Source organism: Falco cherrug, chromosome 4, assembly GCF_023634085.1.
Source record: "Falco cherrug isolate bFalChe1 chromosome 4, bFalChe1.pri, whole genome shotgun sequence".
NCBI lineage: Eukaryota > Metazoa > Chordata > Aves > Falconiformes > Falconidae > Falco > Falco cherrug.
The window spans coordinates 87,557,252-87,571,746 of record NC_073700.1 but is presented as its reverse complement, the minus strand read 5'-3'; the positions used below and the strand labels follow the sequence as shown (position 1 = coordinate 87,571,746).

Genomic DNA, 14,495 nt, shown 5'->3' with positions numbered 1-14,495 from the left:
TACTTATGCAGCAGTGGGTTTAGGCCATTTTTCTCACTAATTTTATAAACTTGTGGGAGTTTTCTAGTGAAGATATGTGCTCCTCTACAATACACACATATTTGATTACTTACATAGTTTATATAGATTTGCCTTTCATCGTCATTTTTGCAGATTGTTAGAAGTAGAACTGAAAGGATCCACAGACCACATTTTGTTACTTGTTACTCTGGGGAACCTGGTATTAGCAGTCCATGGTTTTGAGGCACCAACTCAAGTTCTTTTCGCTGGTGATTTTTTGATAAGTGCCTTAAACAAGTCAATATTCTTTCCAAAGTGTTCCATGTCCAAGGCTTCATTTTTAAACCATACTTAGTACTTAAAAAGGCCCAAACCTTACGTCATCTCATCAAGTTTTCAGGGCCATAGCAGAAAGAAGGAAGAATAACGCTTCCACCGTGGAGGCATTAAAGATGTACTTTTGTGTCAAGATGGAGTGTGAAATTACCAGTTATGATAATGCTTTTCATGAGTTTATGCAGCACATGCATTGTCACTGATAAAAATTATGTTTGATACTTGATTGTTGCAAAGGGATCTCTTGAAGCTTGATTTACACATTCACTGTGTAGCCTTCAGACTGCACACTGAATGTAGTAAACTGATGCTTCAGACCCTGTTCCCTGAGACATACCTAAATCCCACCTCTACAATGACTGGTCACTGCTTTGGATGCATTGCTTCCTTCTGCTTTTGTCTATAGTAACACCAAAGGAAGAGATTGTTTTCTTTCTGTGTGTCTGTCTCTCTGTGTGTCTGTCTAGAGCTAAGAAGTTATCTGTTAAAAACTGACAGTGTCAGCTGTATGACCTTTTTGCTTTCTGTGGAATTTTAAGATTGTCAAAATCCACCAGACTCATTGCTGGGAATAAGTAACTCATCAAAAAAAAATACTACTCTGGTTATTGGAAGGCTGAGTGTCTCTCTGCAACAATTTAATAATTGAACTTTTTTAAAAAATAGAATGGTGTTCTGGCTTCTGCACATGACTTTTGATGAATTACTTTGGTAGCATGGTGGACTGCAGTGATCAGATTTGTACTTCAAAAGGTGCACATCTCCAGAGAAGGCATAGAGAATAAAAAAAAAAAACAAACCAACCAGGAATTCTATTAGGTCTGGGTTTGATTTTTGTAATTCCCCCTCTTGGAATCCATTTTTGTTAAGATTAGCCTTATTTTATGGCGTTTCAAATCTCTGTTCTAGAACATTTGAGTTAAATATTAGAAAAGTTATCATTAGATTTTTACGTGTCAAGTCCCCTTGACGACCTGGCAATCCCTTTATGTGCAGGTGATGACATTACTGAAAAAACTTGTGTACCGACTTCATTTGCTGACAGCAAGGAATTATGCCTAAATGTCTGGACTAACAAAGAATTTAGAAGAAGGAAAAATATCAGGTAGGGAGAATTTCCCAAATAGCTTGACTGTGAAGCAAATGTACATTTCAGGCTAAACTGTTGCCTGTGTACTTTCACATTATGAAAAATATGAGAATTGAGCCCACTGGGGATGAGGCAGGTAATAAATCTCAAAGACAGAAAACATGCTCAGTGAAGCAGTTTTAGAATGACTTTCTTAAGGAGATTATTGAAGAAATACAGAGTTTAGTTATTTAGGAAATTCTACAAAGTCGTCTTTGATTTTTTTGTAAATAATTCACTGCTGATATTTGCAAGATTCATAATACAGCTATACAAGCATTTTTATGTTTTTCTTGGGTCTTTTCTTTGTAACAAGCCTTCCAAAAATTACCTCACAACAGCAGTGGTAGATTCTGACTATAATTATCAGTACTACACTATGTTGAGTGTTTTTGAAATAGTGGGATACAAGATATATGATTCGAATATGGAGTACCAGATAAAGCATATTTTTGAGGTCTCGCTGATTTAAGAAGTCAAATGTTGATTTGTTTCACTGCATTTCAAACTAAACATTTCTTCATCATCTAAAGGCAAACAATTTAAAAAACCCAACCTCATTTTAGGACCTTGCACAGATGAAATTGAGAGAGTGTTTGCATCTGCAAGCAATGTAAAAAGAATAGTTTTGATTTCTGTGAATTGCAGCAGTCTGATACAGATCATGGCTTGCAAATGATTTAATGGGGTTTTTTTTGTGTCATTGCAAAATTATTTTCCTTGTGGTATGGAGAGAGGGTAAAACAGTTACATGAGAAAAAACCAAAAAAACAACCAAAAAACCCCCACCAAACCCAAAACCCTGAATGAATGAAATGGTATACTGTGCAAATTTAAAGATGCAGTGTTGAAAAATGTGGGGGTTTTCCCCTCCACTTTTGGGTGGGGAGCAGCCATCATCTCTTCCTTTCTAAAAATCTGGGATAAGGTAGAATAACTTGTAATTACATTGCAAGGTTTCTTTGTTATTTAACATATTTTACCTACAGAATGTATGAACACTTCAACGATATGTAAAACATATGAGAAGTGACATACCATGTAAAAGCTTTTAACTGGAATGTGGGTGAAGAAAGAGTGCTGATAGCAATAATAAGCACAATTTACATTTCTGTACTTTCTTGTAAATAATTTTTATGTATCTATATATCATACATGGAAAATCAAAGCTTTTTTGTTTTCTGATTTATAAAATGTAATATATTTCTCTGGAGAAAGTGATGCAATATTTAATTAGTGATACTTTTCTATTGTTTATAGCTTTTTAAGAAAGCTTTGGAAGAATACATTGCTTCCTTGAGGTTCCCATGTGCTCCTGTCATTAATACAGGCATTGTACAATTTATGATTTGATCGCCATTATGGGAGGGGAGCATGAAGTGATGGTTCCAAGATGAGTGGTTTCATCAGAGAAGCTCTCTTAAAGTGCTCACCACGACTGGTCACCTTCCCCACTGGTGCCAAAACAAGTGTTTGTGAAGCTATGCTGCAAACCAGATCACTGAAATGAGATTTGCTTTTAAAAACTTTCTGTGAAGGCCTACGTGAGCTGTGCCCACATTCTTTAAAAGGGAAGGGACTGCATTCAAAAGGTTCAGTCTTGAAAGTGTAGTGGACTATTACGAAGAGAAGCCTTGTTTAGAAATCGGTCTAGAAACCAGATGAGTAGGAAAGCCTATGGTGGTGGCTTGTTGAAGGAGAAAGATGTGTGTGGGTTGGTACAGAACAGCCCTTACAGATTAATAGGGGATAGAGGAGAGGGATTTCTTCTTTCAGTTTGAACATTAGCACTTCTTATTCACTGAGTGTTGAAAAACTTAACTGCTAGTTATGGTTGCCTAGCTTGAACTGTGGTAAAACCACAGCGTAAGTGCTTTTGAAGTGCTTGGGAATCATGCATTTTCAGATTGGTGTCTTTTGTAGCGTTAGGAAGCCCACAGGTAGCACTGAGTGTTGGTGGTTTTTTTTTTGTTGGTTTTTTGCTTTGTTTTTTTTAACTTGAGTGCATTCTCCAGTTTTGTTCCTTGCAGTTGTATACTTTTTAGGGGGGAAAACTATTGATAGATAGATAGATATCTGTATATTAAACCCAGAAAATTTTGTTCCTTGAGAATGAAGAAATTTCTTTTAAAAGAGAATTGCAGAAAACTAAGCATGGTATTTCAAAAAGCTCCTAGTATAATCTGGAAACATGAGTATGTGAGTTCTGGTGAGAATCTAGCTGCATGTTTTCCAGGCTTCAGTTAAGGTAGTGTGGTTTAACCCAGCAGGTAGCTAAACACCACACAGCTGCCTGCTCGCTCCCCACCCCCACCCCAGTGGGATGGGGGGAAAGTGAAATTCATGGTTGAGATAAAGACAGTTTAATAGGACAGAAATGGAAGGGAAAATAATGATAAAAGAATTAGAATGCATAAAACAAGGTGACACACAATGCAATTGCTTGCCACCTGTCAACTGATGCCCAGCCAGTTCCCGAGCAGTGGCCTCCAGCCAGCTTTCTCCCTAATTTATATACTGAGCATGATGTCATATGGTATGGAATATCACTTTGGCCAGTTTGGGTCAGCTGTCCTGGCTGTGTCTCCTCCCAGCTTCTTGTCCCTGCCAGCCTACTTGCTGGTGGGGTGGTATGAGAAGCTGAAAAGTCCTTGAGTTAGTGTAAACAGTGCTTAGCAACTACTAAAACTTCAATGTGTTATCAACATTATTCTTATCCTAAATCCAAAACACAGCAGTGCACCAGCTACTAAGAAGATTAACTCTATCCCAGCCGGAACCAGGACAGTAAGGGATATGAAAGAGTTCCCAAGACTTCAGCAAAGCCGGGAAAGTCAGTCTCTGAAAACATCCTGCTGTGAGGCAGGGATGGCTCGGGCAGAAAGTTGGTAGAGATGAGCTCTGGCTAAAGGAATGTGTAGGAAACTGCCATGCTGTTATGAAGGTGCTTGTGTTGCATCTGTAATGTGCCTGGCTCTGCTCCATTCAGAGTCACCCTTCTGCAGCTTATACAGAGCTATACAGTCTGTCAGGTACATGAGCAGACACTTCTCTGCAAGTCGCAGACTTAATTGTCGTTGTTCTGATCCATAGTGACTGTGCGATGCTAACTTATTTTTACCCTGCAGCTGGGATGTAGGAACTGAACTCTTATCACCTGACAGCTTAGTTGGAGTGCTGATAAACTAATAGAGTAAAATCGCTTGTGCGTCCTTCTCACTAACAAGAAGGAAAAGTGGGTCTATTACTTTTCCAAAGTATGTGGGGTTGGATTTTTTGACAAGATAGAAATTGAACACCTGAATTTTATGCATTGAGAGATGATCACACATTATTAGGTGAAGCCCTGAATAATTCTTTTTAATACGGTAACAGAAGTAAAGTCTGTTCTGTTTGTGGGGAAAGGAGATATAGTAAGTCTTCCTTGATACATGAAACAAATGTGGTGATATCTTCACTGATGTAAACGGGCATATGTGAAACTTACCCCTGTGCTGTCTCTGTGTGTTAAAGTGGTAAGTCAGATGTCACTAGACGGGGTTTATTTTGCAGGTTTTTTTTTTCCATTTGTTATCATTTTTATTCTGATTTTAGTGAAGTCTTGGTAAACCTTGTGTTTTAGATACTGTTTGAGGTTAGGTATTTAATGTATTTTTTGTATTAAAGCTTACAAATGTGATGTTTTGATTTAACAGCATTCCATGCAACTCCTAATACTTATAAACGAAAGAATACAGAAACAGCATTAGATAATAAGCCTTGTGGACCGCACTGTTATCAACATCTGGTAAGATAATTTCATATGTTAGAATTCACTAAGTGCTAGCGCTAGCTGCAATATAGCAAGCTACACTTAGTGTAAGAACATGCTGGATCTATGATACTGCATATCCTTGTGGGCTACTCGCAGTCTATGATCTTATCTTCAGTTTGTGTGAAAGAAGTTAACTTTCAATCACCTAAGTAGGAATAGTTTTAGCTCTTATTAGATGTAGCCTGATATTTGTAGGGAAGAAGGATTATTATCACCTAATAAAACATTGCTGCTATTGTGTCTGGTCTTGTCAAAAAACTACAGACTTAGCTGTTTCGCAAGTTGCATCACAAGTAAACATTATAAAGTTTTTTTTAGTTTGCTGGAGGCGAATTCCATCCAGTATTTGTGCTGTTAAGAAACAAAGGATGGAAATTAATAAGGTGAAATCCTTAGTAATGTAATTTCGAATCTCCCTCATACATCCCCTGATTTTTTTAATACGAGAAACCATGTAATTTTCCAATTTAAAAACTTGCTATGTGTTGTCATACCCCTTTCCACTAGAAAACAATTATGAGTGAAAAATCATGAGTGATTGATTGCATTTTAAAAAAGTGCAGAATGTGTATTGTTTAAGCGCCACTTACAAGAAGTATTGTATTTTGAAGGATATCCTCTGTGGGAAATTCTCATTCCTTTTCTGTCATCTAGGAAGATAGGAACTTCCTATGGAATTATTTTTCCTTTGGTAGCCAAAACAAAAGTATAACTGAAATACCGACATAAGTACTTCATAAGTAAATGCAGATTTTTTTCACGATAGCATCAAAAGTACATATGCTCATGGTTAAAGTACATTTAACTCAAATTTGTGTGTGCATGATTAATTTGTAGAATAATGCAGTTATACAGCATTCAGGTAGAATGTGTTCTCCCTCAGTCCCTGATCATAGGTGAAAACACTTTCTAATTCCTTTACTGAAAATTTGCATGTTTTGTGTTTAGGAAGGTGCAAAGGAATTTGCAGCTGCCTTGACTGCTGAGCGTATAAAGACACCACCAAAGCGCCCAGGTGGCCGCCGAAGGGGAAGGCTTCCAAACAACACCAGCAGACCCAGCACGCCGACAATAAATGTATTGGAATCAAAAGACACAGATAGCGATAGAGAAGCTGGAACTGAAACTGGAGGAGAAAACAATGATAAAGAAGAAGAAGAAAAGAAAGATGAAACATCCAGTTCCTCTGGTAAGGCTAGTCAATGCTTCTTTATTCAATTAGCTACAGTGCTTGAGAGGATAAAAATAATAAAATAAGCAAAAGGTTGGGCCATGCGATTGTAGAAACCAGGTATTTGGCATGTATGGAACTGAGTGAAAAGACTGAGTAATAATACGAGTTTAATCAAATAGGACCCTATAAGAAAACTTCCAGATTGTCTAGATTTCTTTATAGAGGTGAGATCATATAATTTCAATAGCTACTGTTACCTAATTTTTACCTTCGTTAAGAGGTATGTGAAAATTGCTGTTTTGTGTGGCACTTAAATAAGAAACAACAAAAACCTGGGATATTTTAACTACAGTTAGTAATTTGCCATTTTTAAGGGCTGTGTAAAGTTTTTGAAACATAGCCTTACATTGACCCATACTCTCAATTTATTACAGAAGCAAATTCTAGGTGTCAAACACCGATAAAGATGAAGCCAAATATTGAGCCCCCAGAGAATGTGGAATGGAGTGGTGCAGAAGCCTCTATGTTTAGAGTTCTTATTGGCACCTACTATGACAACTTCTGTGCAATTGCCAGACTGATTGGGACCAAAACATGCAGGCAGGTAAGAAGGGAATCTACTTACTAGGGATGATAGATAGCATTTTACTTTTAAAACTGAAGTATAGAAATACTAGTATTGATTACCAAAACAGAAAATGAATTCATTTTCTTGGTTTTCCCAAGAATGCTATGATCCAGAATTCATGCCACAAATATATAAAAGTTAGTTTTAAAACTGTTTTTAAATTACATTGACAGGAGGTTTAAATTAGACTATCTGTTCTTAAATGACAAAAATAATCAACTTTTAAATGTATTGAAAAGAGACTATGACTGGATATAATCTGTAAGTTGTTGGTTGGAGGAAATCATACTAACTTAGAAAATGAGCAACCTTCTACTAGTGAGAGATTTATCGTGGATGTATTATGGTATCTCTTGTTAGGTGTATGAGTTTAGAGTAAAGGAATCTAGTATTATTGCTCCAGTCCCTGCTGAAGATGTTGATACTCCTCCCAGAAAGAAGAAAAGGAAACACAGGTAAATCTGTTACTAAATAACCTTAGCATAACAATAAATTGAAGATACAGGGGATAAGAACAGAAAGTATTTTAGAGGAAAAGTCACGCAACTCTTCTCCTTTTGCTTCCCAAACCAAAACTTGCAGCAATAAAACAAAAAGGTGGTTTGGTTTCAGACAAAAGTCTTACCACATTGGCAATTATAACCTTCCTCTTCTCTTCCCCTCTCCCTTCTTTTTAACCTCTTTAACAGCCACATTCTTGTAGGTGTATTGTTGCAAGTCGTCAAACTAAGTTTAGATTAGAAATACTCTACACAGCTTGTTATAAAATTCAAGATATTGTGGTATAATTTTGTTTACAGCAATAAGCAGTACATTTAAAAATGTTATAATGGGATTCAATAATCGTTATATGGTATTTTGTAAATTAAAACTTATGGGGGTTTTATGGTGAAGTGTATTACATTAAGATTCAGATGACAAGGAAAAATGTAGCAAACTAGTAGGATTGCCTTTTTTTTTTTTCTTTGAGAGACTGAATGTTCCTTTGTAGCACCCCAGCTTCATTATCAACTAGAACTCCAGCTGAAAAAATAGGTTAACAAGTTATTATTTGAAGTGAAGCTACAACGAAGGTCAAAATCAAGCTTTTTGCTGGAGCCCCAAAGACCACCTGAAACAATTTCTGTTGAAATTGTAAACTTGGTGGCTACTGTCAGTGAAATGCATTTTTCTTTGAGAATCCTGAGGTTTGAAAATGCGACCCTGCATTGATTATTTTTATTTCCAGGGGTAAAAACGTGGGAGGTAAAAAGCGAACTGAAAACTAGTGAGAACATTTCTTTCTGCAAGCAATAAGTACACTTTTTTTCCATGAAGTTTCCCATTTCTCCCTTTAGCTTTCCTTATTTTCCCTAAGTTTGTTCTTCCAGTTCTTCTCCCATCAATTCTTGTCTTAGCTTGTCTGTTTATTATTTTCAGGCTTAGTGAAATTCTTGATACTGGCTCAGAGATACTGTTGATGTGGAGTAGAATGTTTCTGCTTTGTAGCATAGAGGCAGCTGATGTGAGCTAGGAAAAGATTCAGCAAGCATCTGGAAGAGATTCTGTTTTCAGCAAAACTATTGATTTAATGCTCTAGGCACAGTTTTCAAGTTTTGGGGCATTTCATGGGCTTGTGTGTTTGAATCTGGAGTTAGTAGCCATAGTGCAAGTTTGGAATATGCATTTGGGAATTAGCTTGCTTTCAGATTCTTGCAAATAGCTATGAAAATGATGCCACTACATCTGTTTGAAAAGAGCAACTATAAGACTCAAATGCATTTTGAAGCTGAAATGGATTGTGTGGTTACCAGGCTGACATTGTTTTGGAGGAGTTTGAGACTTTTTTTTTTTTTTTATTGAGTAGGTTTTTTTTCCCCAAGTAAATAAAATCACATATCATTTTATGGGGTTTCTTGATGTTTTGTTCTTACTAGTTGCCAATATAAAAACTTTTATGCTAGCCATTTAGTTCTGAAATGCCTTTTAATTCTTTTAACTCTCACTGAAGGAAGGAGATTATTTTTTTTTAATTTGATTTCACAGAATATGTGGCAATCAAGCTGTCTCCATTCTTCTATGTGCAGTAGGCTTTTAAGACAGGAAAACCTTTTAGCCCGCCTACATACTACTGTAATCTGAGCACTCCCTAAAGATGTCCTGCAACTAGCAATTGGGAAAACCACCTGGAAGTCTTTTCTTATATTTCTTTGAGTTGAATTTGTTTACTCCTGGAGTAAATTCAGCCCTAGAGCCAGGAAGGCCCTTCTGTCCTGTTTGCGCTTTTCCACTGTGAACCTGGTCCACAGGTTTTCCGTGTGTATGTGTGGCAAACAGCCTTTGAGCAAAAGCAGCACTCACGCCAGAGAAGAGCAGCAGCAGAAGGCTGCTTTTAATGCCCTCTTGTAACTGATTTGATAGCAGATTTGCTTACAAGACTTTACCTATTTCCCATGCAATCTTGGTGCCCATAGTATCATTTAGGTTGGAAAAGACCTTTAAGGTTAAGACCAACTGTTAATCGAGGACTGCCAAGTCCACCACTAAACAGTATCCCTAAGCACCACATTTATGCATTTTTTTGAACACCTTCAGGAATGTTGATTCCACCACCTCCCTGGGCAGCCTGTCCCAGTGCCTGAGCACCCTTTCAGTGAAGAAATGTCTCCTAATGTCCAATCTAAACCTCCCCTGATGCAATTTGAGGTTGTTTCCTCTTGTTCTGTCGCTTGTTACCTGGGAGAAGGGACCACCGCCCCCCCCGCCTACAGCCCCTGTCAGGCAGTTGTAAAGAGCGAGAAGGTCCCCCCTGAGCCGCCTTCTCTCCAGGCTGAATCCCCCCAGCTCCCTCAGCTGCTCCCCATCAGCCTTGTGCCCCAGCCCCTTCCCCAGCCCCCTGCCCATCTCTGGACATGCTCCAGCCGCTCTGTGTCTTTCTTGCAGTGAGGGGCCCAACACTGAACACAGGATTCCAGGAGCAGCCCCACCAGTGCGGCTTACAGGGGGATGGGCACTGCCCTGGCCCTGCTGGCCACGCTGTTTCTGTTACAGGCCAGGATGCTGCTGGCCACCGCCCAGGCCCTTTCCCACCGGCAGCTCCCCAGCCCCTGCCCCCCACCTGCAGCTCCTGGGGCTGGTGTGACCCAGGGCAGGGCCCAGCATGGAGCTGTGTTGAACCCCATCCAAGTGGCCTTGGCCCCAAGCTCCAGCCTGCCCAGCCCCTGCAGAGCCCTCTGCCCCCCAGCAGATCAACGCTCCTGCCCAGCTTGGTGTCCGCTGCCAACTGATGGAGGGTGTGCTCCATCCCCTTGTCTGCACCATCGGTGAAGATGTTGATCAGGACTGGCCCTGCCACCGAGCCCTGGGGACACCCCCTGTGCCCGGCACCAGTGGGATGGAGCTCCATTCCCCACTGCGCTCTGGGCTCGGCCCTCCAGGCAGCTCCTAACCCCATGCAGAGTGCCCTGGCCCGGACAGGAGCAGCCAGGTTCTCCAGGAGATGCTGTGGGAGATGGTGTCAGTGCCCAGGTAGACACTGCCTCATCCACTGGGTGGGTCATCTTGTTGTAGAAGGAGACCAGGTTCATCAGGCAGGGCCTGGCATTCATAAACCCGTCCTGGCTGGGCCTGACCCCCGGCTGTCCTGCACATGCCTTGTGATGGCACTCAGGGTGATCTGCTCTGTAACCTTCCCTGGCACCGAGGTCAGGCTGACGGGGCTGCAGTTCCCTGGATCCTCCTCCAGCCCTTCTTGTTGTTGAGTGTCACACTGGCTAACCTCCAGTCTGCTGGGACCTCCCTGGTTAGCCAGAACTGCTGATAAATGATGGAAAGGGGCTTGGCAAGCTCCTCCGCCAGCTCGGTGGGTGGGTCCCATTCGGCTCCATAGGTTTGTGCACTTCTAAGTGGAGCAGCAAGTCACTGTTTTCTCCTGGACTATGAGCTGGTTGCTCAGTATGCCTGTATTGAACAGCTTATGTGGCTCTGCCTAGAGTTCTGGGTGCCTTTTTATAGGGATTTAAAGTTTTACTGTTACCAGGCAAAAGGTGCAGCTGAGGCATTGACATGGATTGTTATGTCCCACCTGGTTGGAAGGCTGTGTCTTAGAGTGGCAGGGAGGCTGTGGATAAAATAGGATTTAGGAGACTGAAGAGAAGTCTTTGAGTGATGCCAGAAATATCAATCACTACAAAGACTTAACTACATATATTGACATAATTGGCACGTATTTTGAATTTCAGTGCTGTTTCTGGTAGCAGAGTATCCCTGTGCAGAGAAAGAAATGTGAGTGTAGCTTTTTCCAAAGAATGTGTTTCTGCTGCCTGATGATAGTAGTGCCTCCTTAAAACTCTGGCAAAACCTAGTAGGTTGTTAGCAGAGAAGAACAATATTTTTGACAGCTCTGATCGTAATGCTTCTGGAAACACTTGTTTTCTAAGCTGGCTATCCTGCAGATGTCAGCAGCCAGATGTACAAATCCACCTGCTTGGAAATCTGCTACTGACTTTTCAATTTGCCTTTTTTTTTTTTTTTTTTTTTTTTTTTTTTTATGAAGCTTCAAGTTGTGAGGGCTTTCTCAGCTTTCTGTCTTTTCATTACCTTTGCTTCTTGGTGCATGGGACCACATCTTGCCTCTTGTTTCTGGTTAAGATAGCAGATTATAGGGCAGATAGATCAATTAGTCCACCTTTAGTATGATACTCATTCAGGCTTCAGCTTTCTGCATTAATTTGCCGTGCTTTGTGGCAGTTTTTGAAAGTTACAAGCCGAAATTGTGCTAATCAAACCTTCTGTTGAACTGGTCAGTGTTGGCAGCTTACTTCATGGTGTTTTCTGTCATTCACCACAATTCATGCTTGTACTTGGTGTCTCCAGCTCCTTTCTTGCTAGGTTCTCTCCCTCCTGTGAGACCACTCTCTGTTACAAGAGTGGCTAAGCCTTTGCCATGTGTGGCAACGTGTTCAATTCTCTATTTGGTTTGAGTTGTTAGTATTAATGTTTTATTGATGGTGGCAATCCTTGTCATATTCAGGTAACCTTGTCTATACAGTCTATACTTTCCCATGGAAACCAAGAAGTCTCAGCTGGCAACTAGTCAGCAAGTGGCATTTTACTTTTAAAGTATTAAGATAGTGCTTACCTGGGGTGTGGGGGAGAAATCATACTAATTGCTAATGAAATGAGGTTTGAAGAAGTCTGTCCACAGAAAGCTTTTAAGGGATTGGTATGCCAGGTCTTACTGTCTTGGGCTGACAGACAAACTTCTGTGAAAGAGCCGTTCAAAAATACGGTATGTGTTACATTTGCTGAATACCAGCTAGACAAAAAAGAAAAGCAGTTTGATGTGCCTTACAGTAGTATAAGTCAAAACTGTTTTCCTTCTTTCAGTTATATAGGAACTGTCTTCAAAGAGTCAGCATCTCATAATTCATAAATAAATGTTGGTAGCCTTTTTTTCTAGAACGAGTCATACTTAATAGGAACGTTATCTATTCATTATAGTGCTCTGTAACACTGATTAGTCTTTGGGCTTGTTCCTTTCCCTCAGCCTCAGTTACCTGGACAAGCCTGCTTCTGTGGGCTCCTAACCTGTGGGGGTGCCGAGCTGGCTGTTGAGCACTTCAGTCTGACTTAAGTTAGAAAGCTTTGAAAGGGCAATTGCACAAAGAACCTTGTTTACACAAAGTGTTTGTATGTGGTGGTGGGGCCAGCACATCATTCAGTTAAAGTAGAAGTTGATACCATGCTTTTATGAAAGAAGTAGCAGTTAAAAAGTTCTATTTAAGTAGTTACAGCAGGAGATACATTTTTCTGAGTGTTGTATTCACTGAAAGGCAGGATAGCTTTCTAAGTGTCCTGTGCTGGGGATTTTTGAGTATAGTGTTCACCAGTATTTTGGACTGCTAAGTACATCTGCCCAGAAAATGAGGTTGCTAGGTGCAGCTAGCAGTGTATTCTTTGGTCAGGGAATGAGGCTTCTCCCATATTCTCTTAACATTGCTAGATCATACACTAAGAAAGCTCAAGAAGTATAAGCTTTCTAAATTTCTTACAGTTTGTTCACTGAAATTCAAGTGCTAACTAAAATGCATAGATTTGAAGTAAAACTAAACCTACTGATTTTTCCTTTTAATTTTAAGGCTACTGAAATTAAAGTCTGGTTTTCTTTTTTGGTACCAAAGGTCAAGACAGGTGTTTTTGCTCAATTGTGTGTGACACAGCTTTTCAAGGATTAGTAGACATTTCCTGCACTAAGAACTTGCAATCTGACATGGATACAAAATAAAAGGGGTAATTGTAACTTGCAAGAACTTTATAGTGAGATATGTTACCGTAACCAAAAGCATGATGTTATTAAAAACAAACAAAACCCAACAAACAACCACACAATAAAAACACTGTTTCCTGCAAATGGAGTGCTTAGCAAAGCTAATGGGGAAAAAGGACACTGGAGGAAAACCCTAAGGACATGAAGGCGTACAGACTTCGAAGTAGAAGGGAAGAGGCTTAGCACAGTACCAGTGGGTAGAACAAACTGGGAAAAGTCCATCCAACCAGAAGAAATCTGAGGCCGCATCAATGTGGCTGTGCCAGACAGATGCGATCCCTGTTCTTATACACTTGGGAGCTCAGCACATGAAGGTTGTTACCTGGCTGCGATCTCTGGGAAGCCACCAATGTGGTACAATGTGACAGACCTTCACTCCCCCATTTAGACATGTTCCTCCCTATCTGCAATTCCACATCCTTCCTTCCAATGCTGCTGCTGCCTGCTTAGAAGTAGCTCCAGCAGCCTCCTCTTTGCAGGTTTTCTTTCAAGGCCATCTGCATTTAAGCATCTCTTTAGCCTGGGCTGGAGGCGGGGGGGGGGGCTGCTCGCCTGTACAATTCTGGGACTAGCGGAATCGTATGGGGAGGGGGAGGGAGCAGCCGGTGGAGCGTCGATCTTGTCAGCTGCAGGAGCCTGGGACAGGGTGGTTCTGCTGCAACCACTTCTGGTTGGTGTGCAGCTCGCAGGTGTTCACAGTACCAGCGGCTTTCCCGTTTTCATTCAAGTGTGGGTGCAGCTCCCTTTCCCAGCCCACTGCAGGAGGAGTTCCTGTCAACCTTTTTGTGTTTGTTTTGTGTTTTTGCAGGTTGTGGGCTGCTCATTGCAGAAAGATACAGCTGAAAAAGGGTTAGCATCTTTCCATTCAATTTATGTCCTGAATTTTTAAGATCCTACTATTGCATTTTTGGTTTTGTTTTTTGGGGTTTTGGGTTCTTTTTCTTCCTAATGTTAGGCCATTATATACATTTCATGGGGAGCTACAGATTATAGGGGGAATAAAAAGAAAAAAAGTAAGCTCTCATTACAGATATTGTAGGGACAAAAAGGTACTGTTTGGGTTATGTAACTCGAAGAACTCTGTATAATTGAATGAAAAGGGGAGGA

At 40.4% G+C, this 14,495-nt stretch overlaps 1 protein-coding gene across 12 annotated transcripts in view; it reads left to right on the top strand.

The window, feature by feature from the left end:
• EZH2 (enhancer of zeste 2 polycomb repressive complex 2 subunit) overlaps nucleotides 1-14,495 on the top strand; it is a 52,267-nt gene that overhangs the window by 32,286 nt on the left and 5,486 nt on the right. For all 12 annotated transcript variants that reach the window (XM_055710236.1, XM_055710233.1, XM_055710237.1 and 9 more), the window contains 5 exons: nucleotides 5,161-5,252; nucleotides 6,228-6,468; nucleotides 6,888-7,057; nucleotides 7,442-7,536; nucleotides 14,197-14,237. In XM_055710236.1, coding sequence (XP_055566211.1) covers nucleotides 5,161-5,252; nucleotides 6,228-6,468; nucleotides 6,888-7,057; nucleotides 7,442-7,536; nucleotides 14,197-14,237 — 639 coding nt within the window. The remainder of the gene's footprint in view (nucleotides 1-5,160; nucleotides 5,253-6,227; nucleotides 6,469-6,887; nucleotides 7,058-7,441; nucleotides 7,537-14,196; nucleotides 14,238-14,495) is intronic.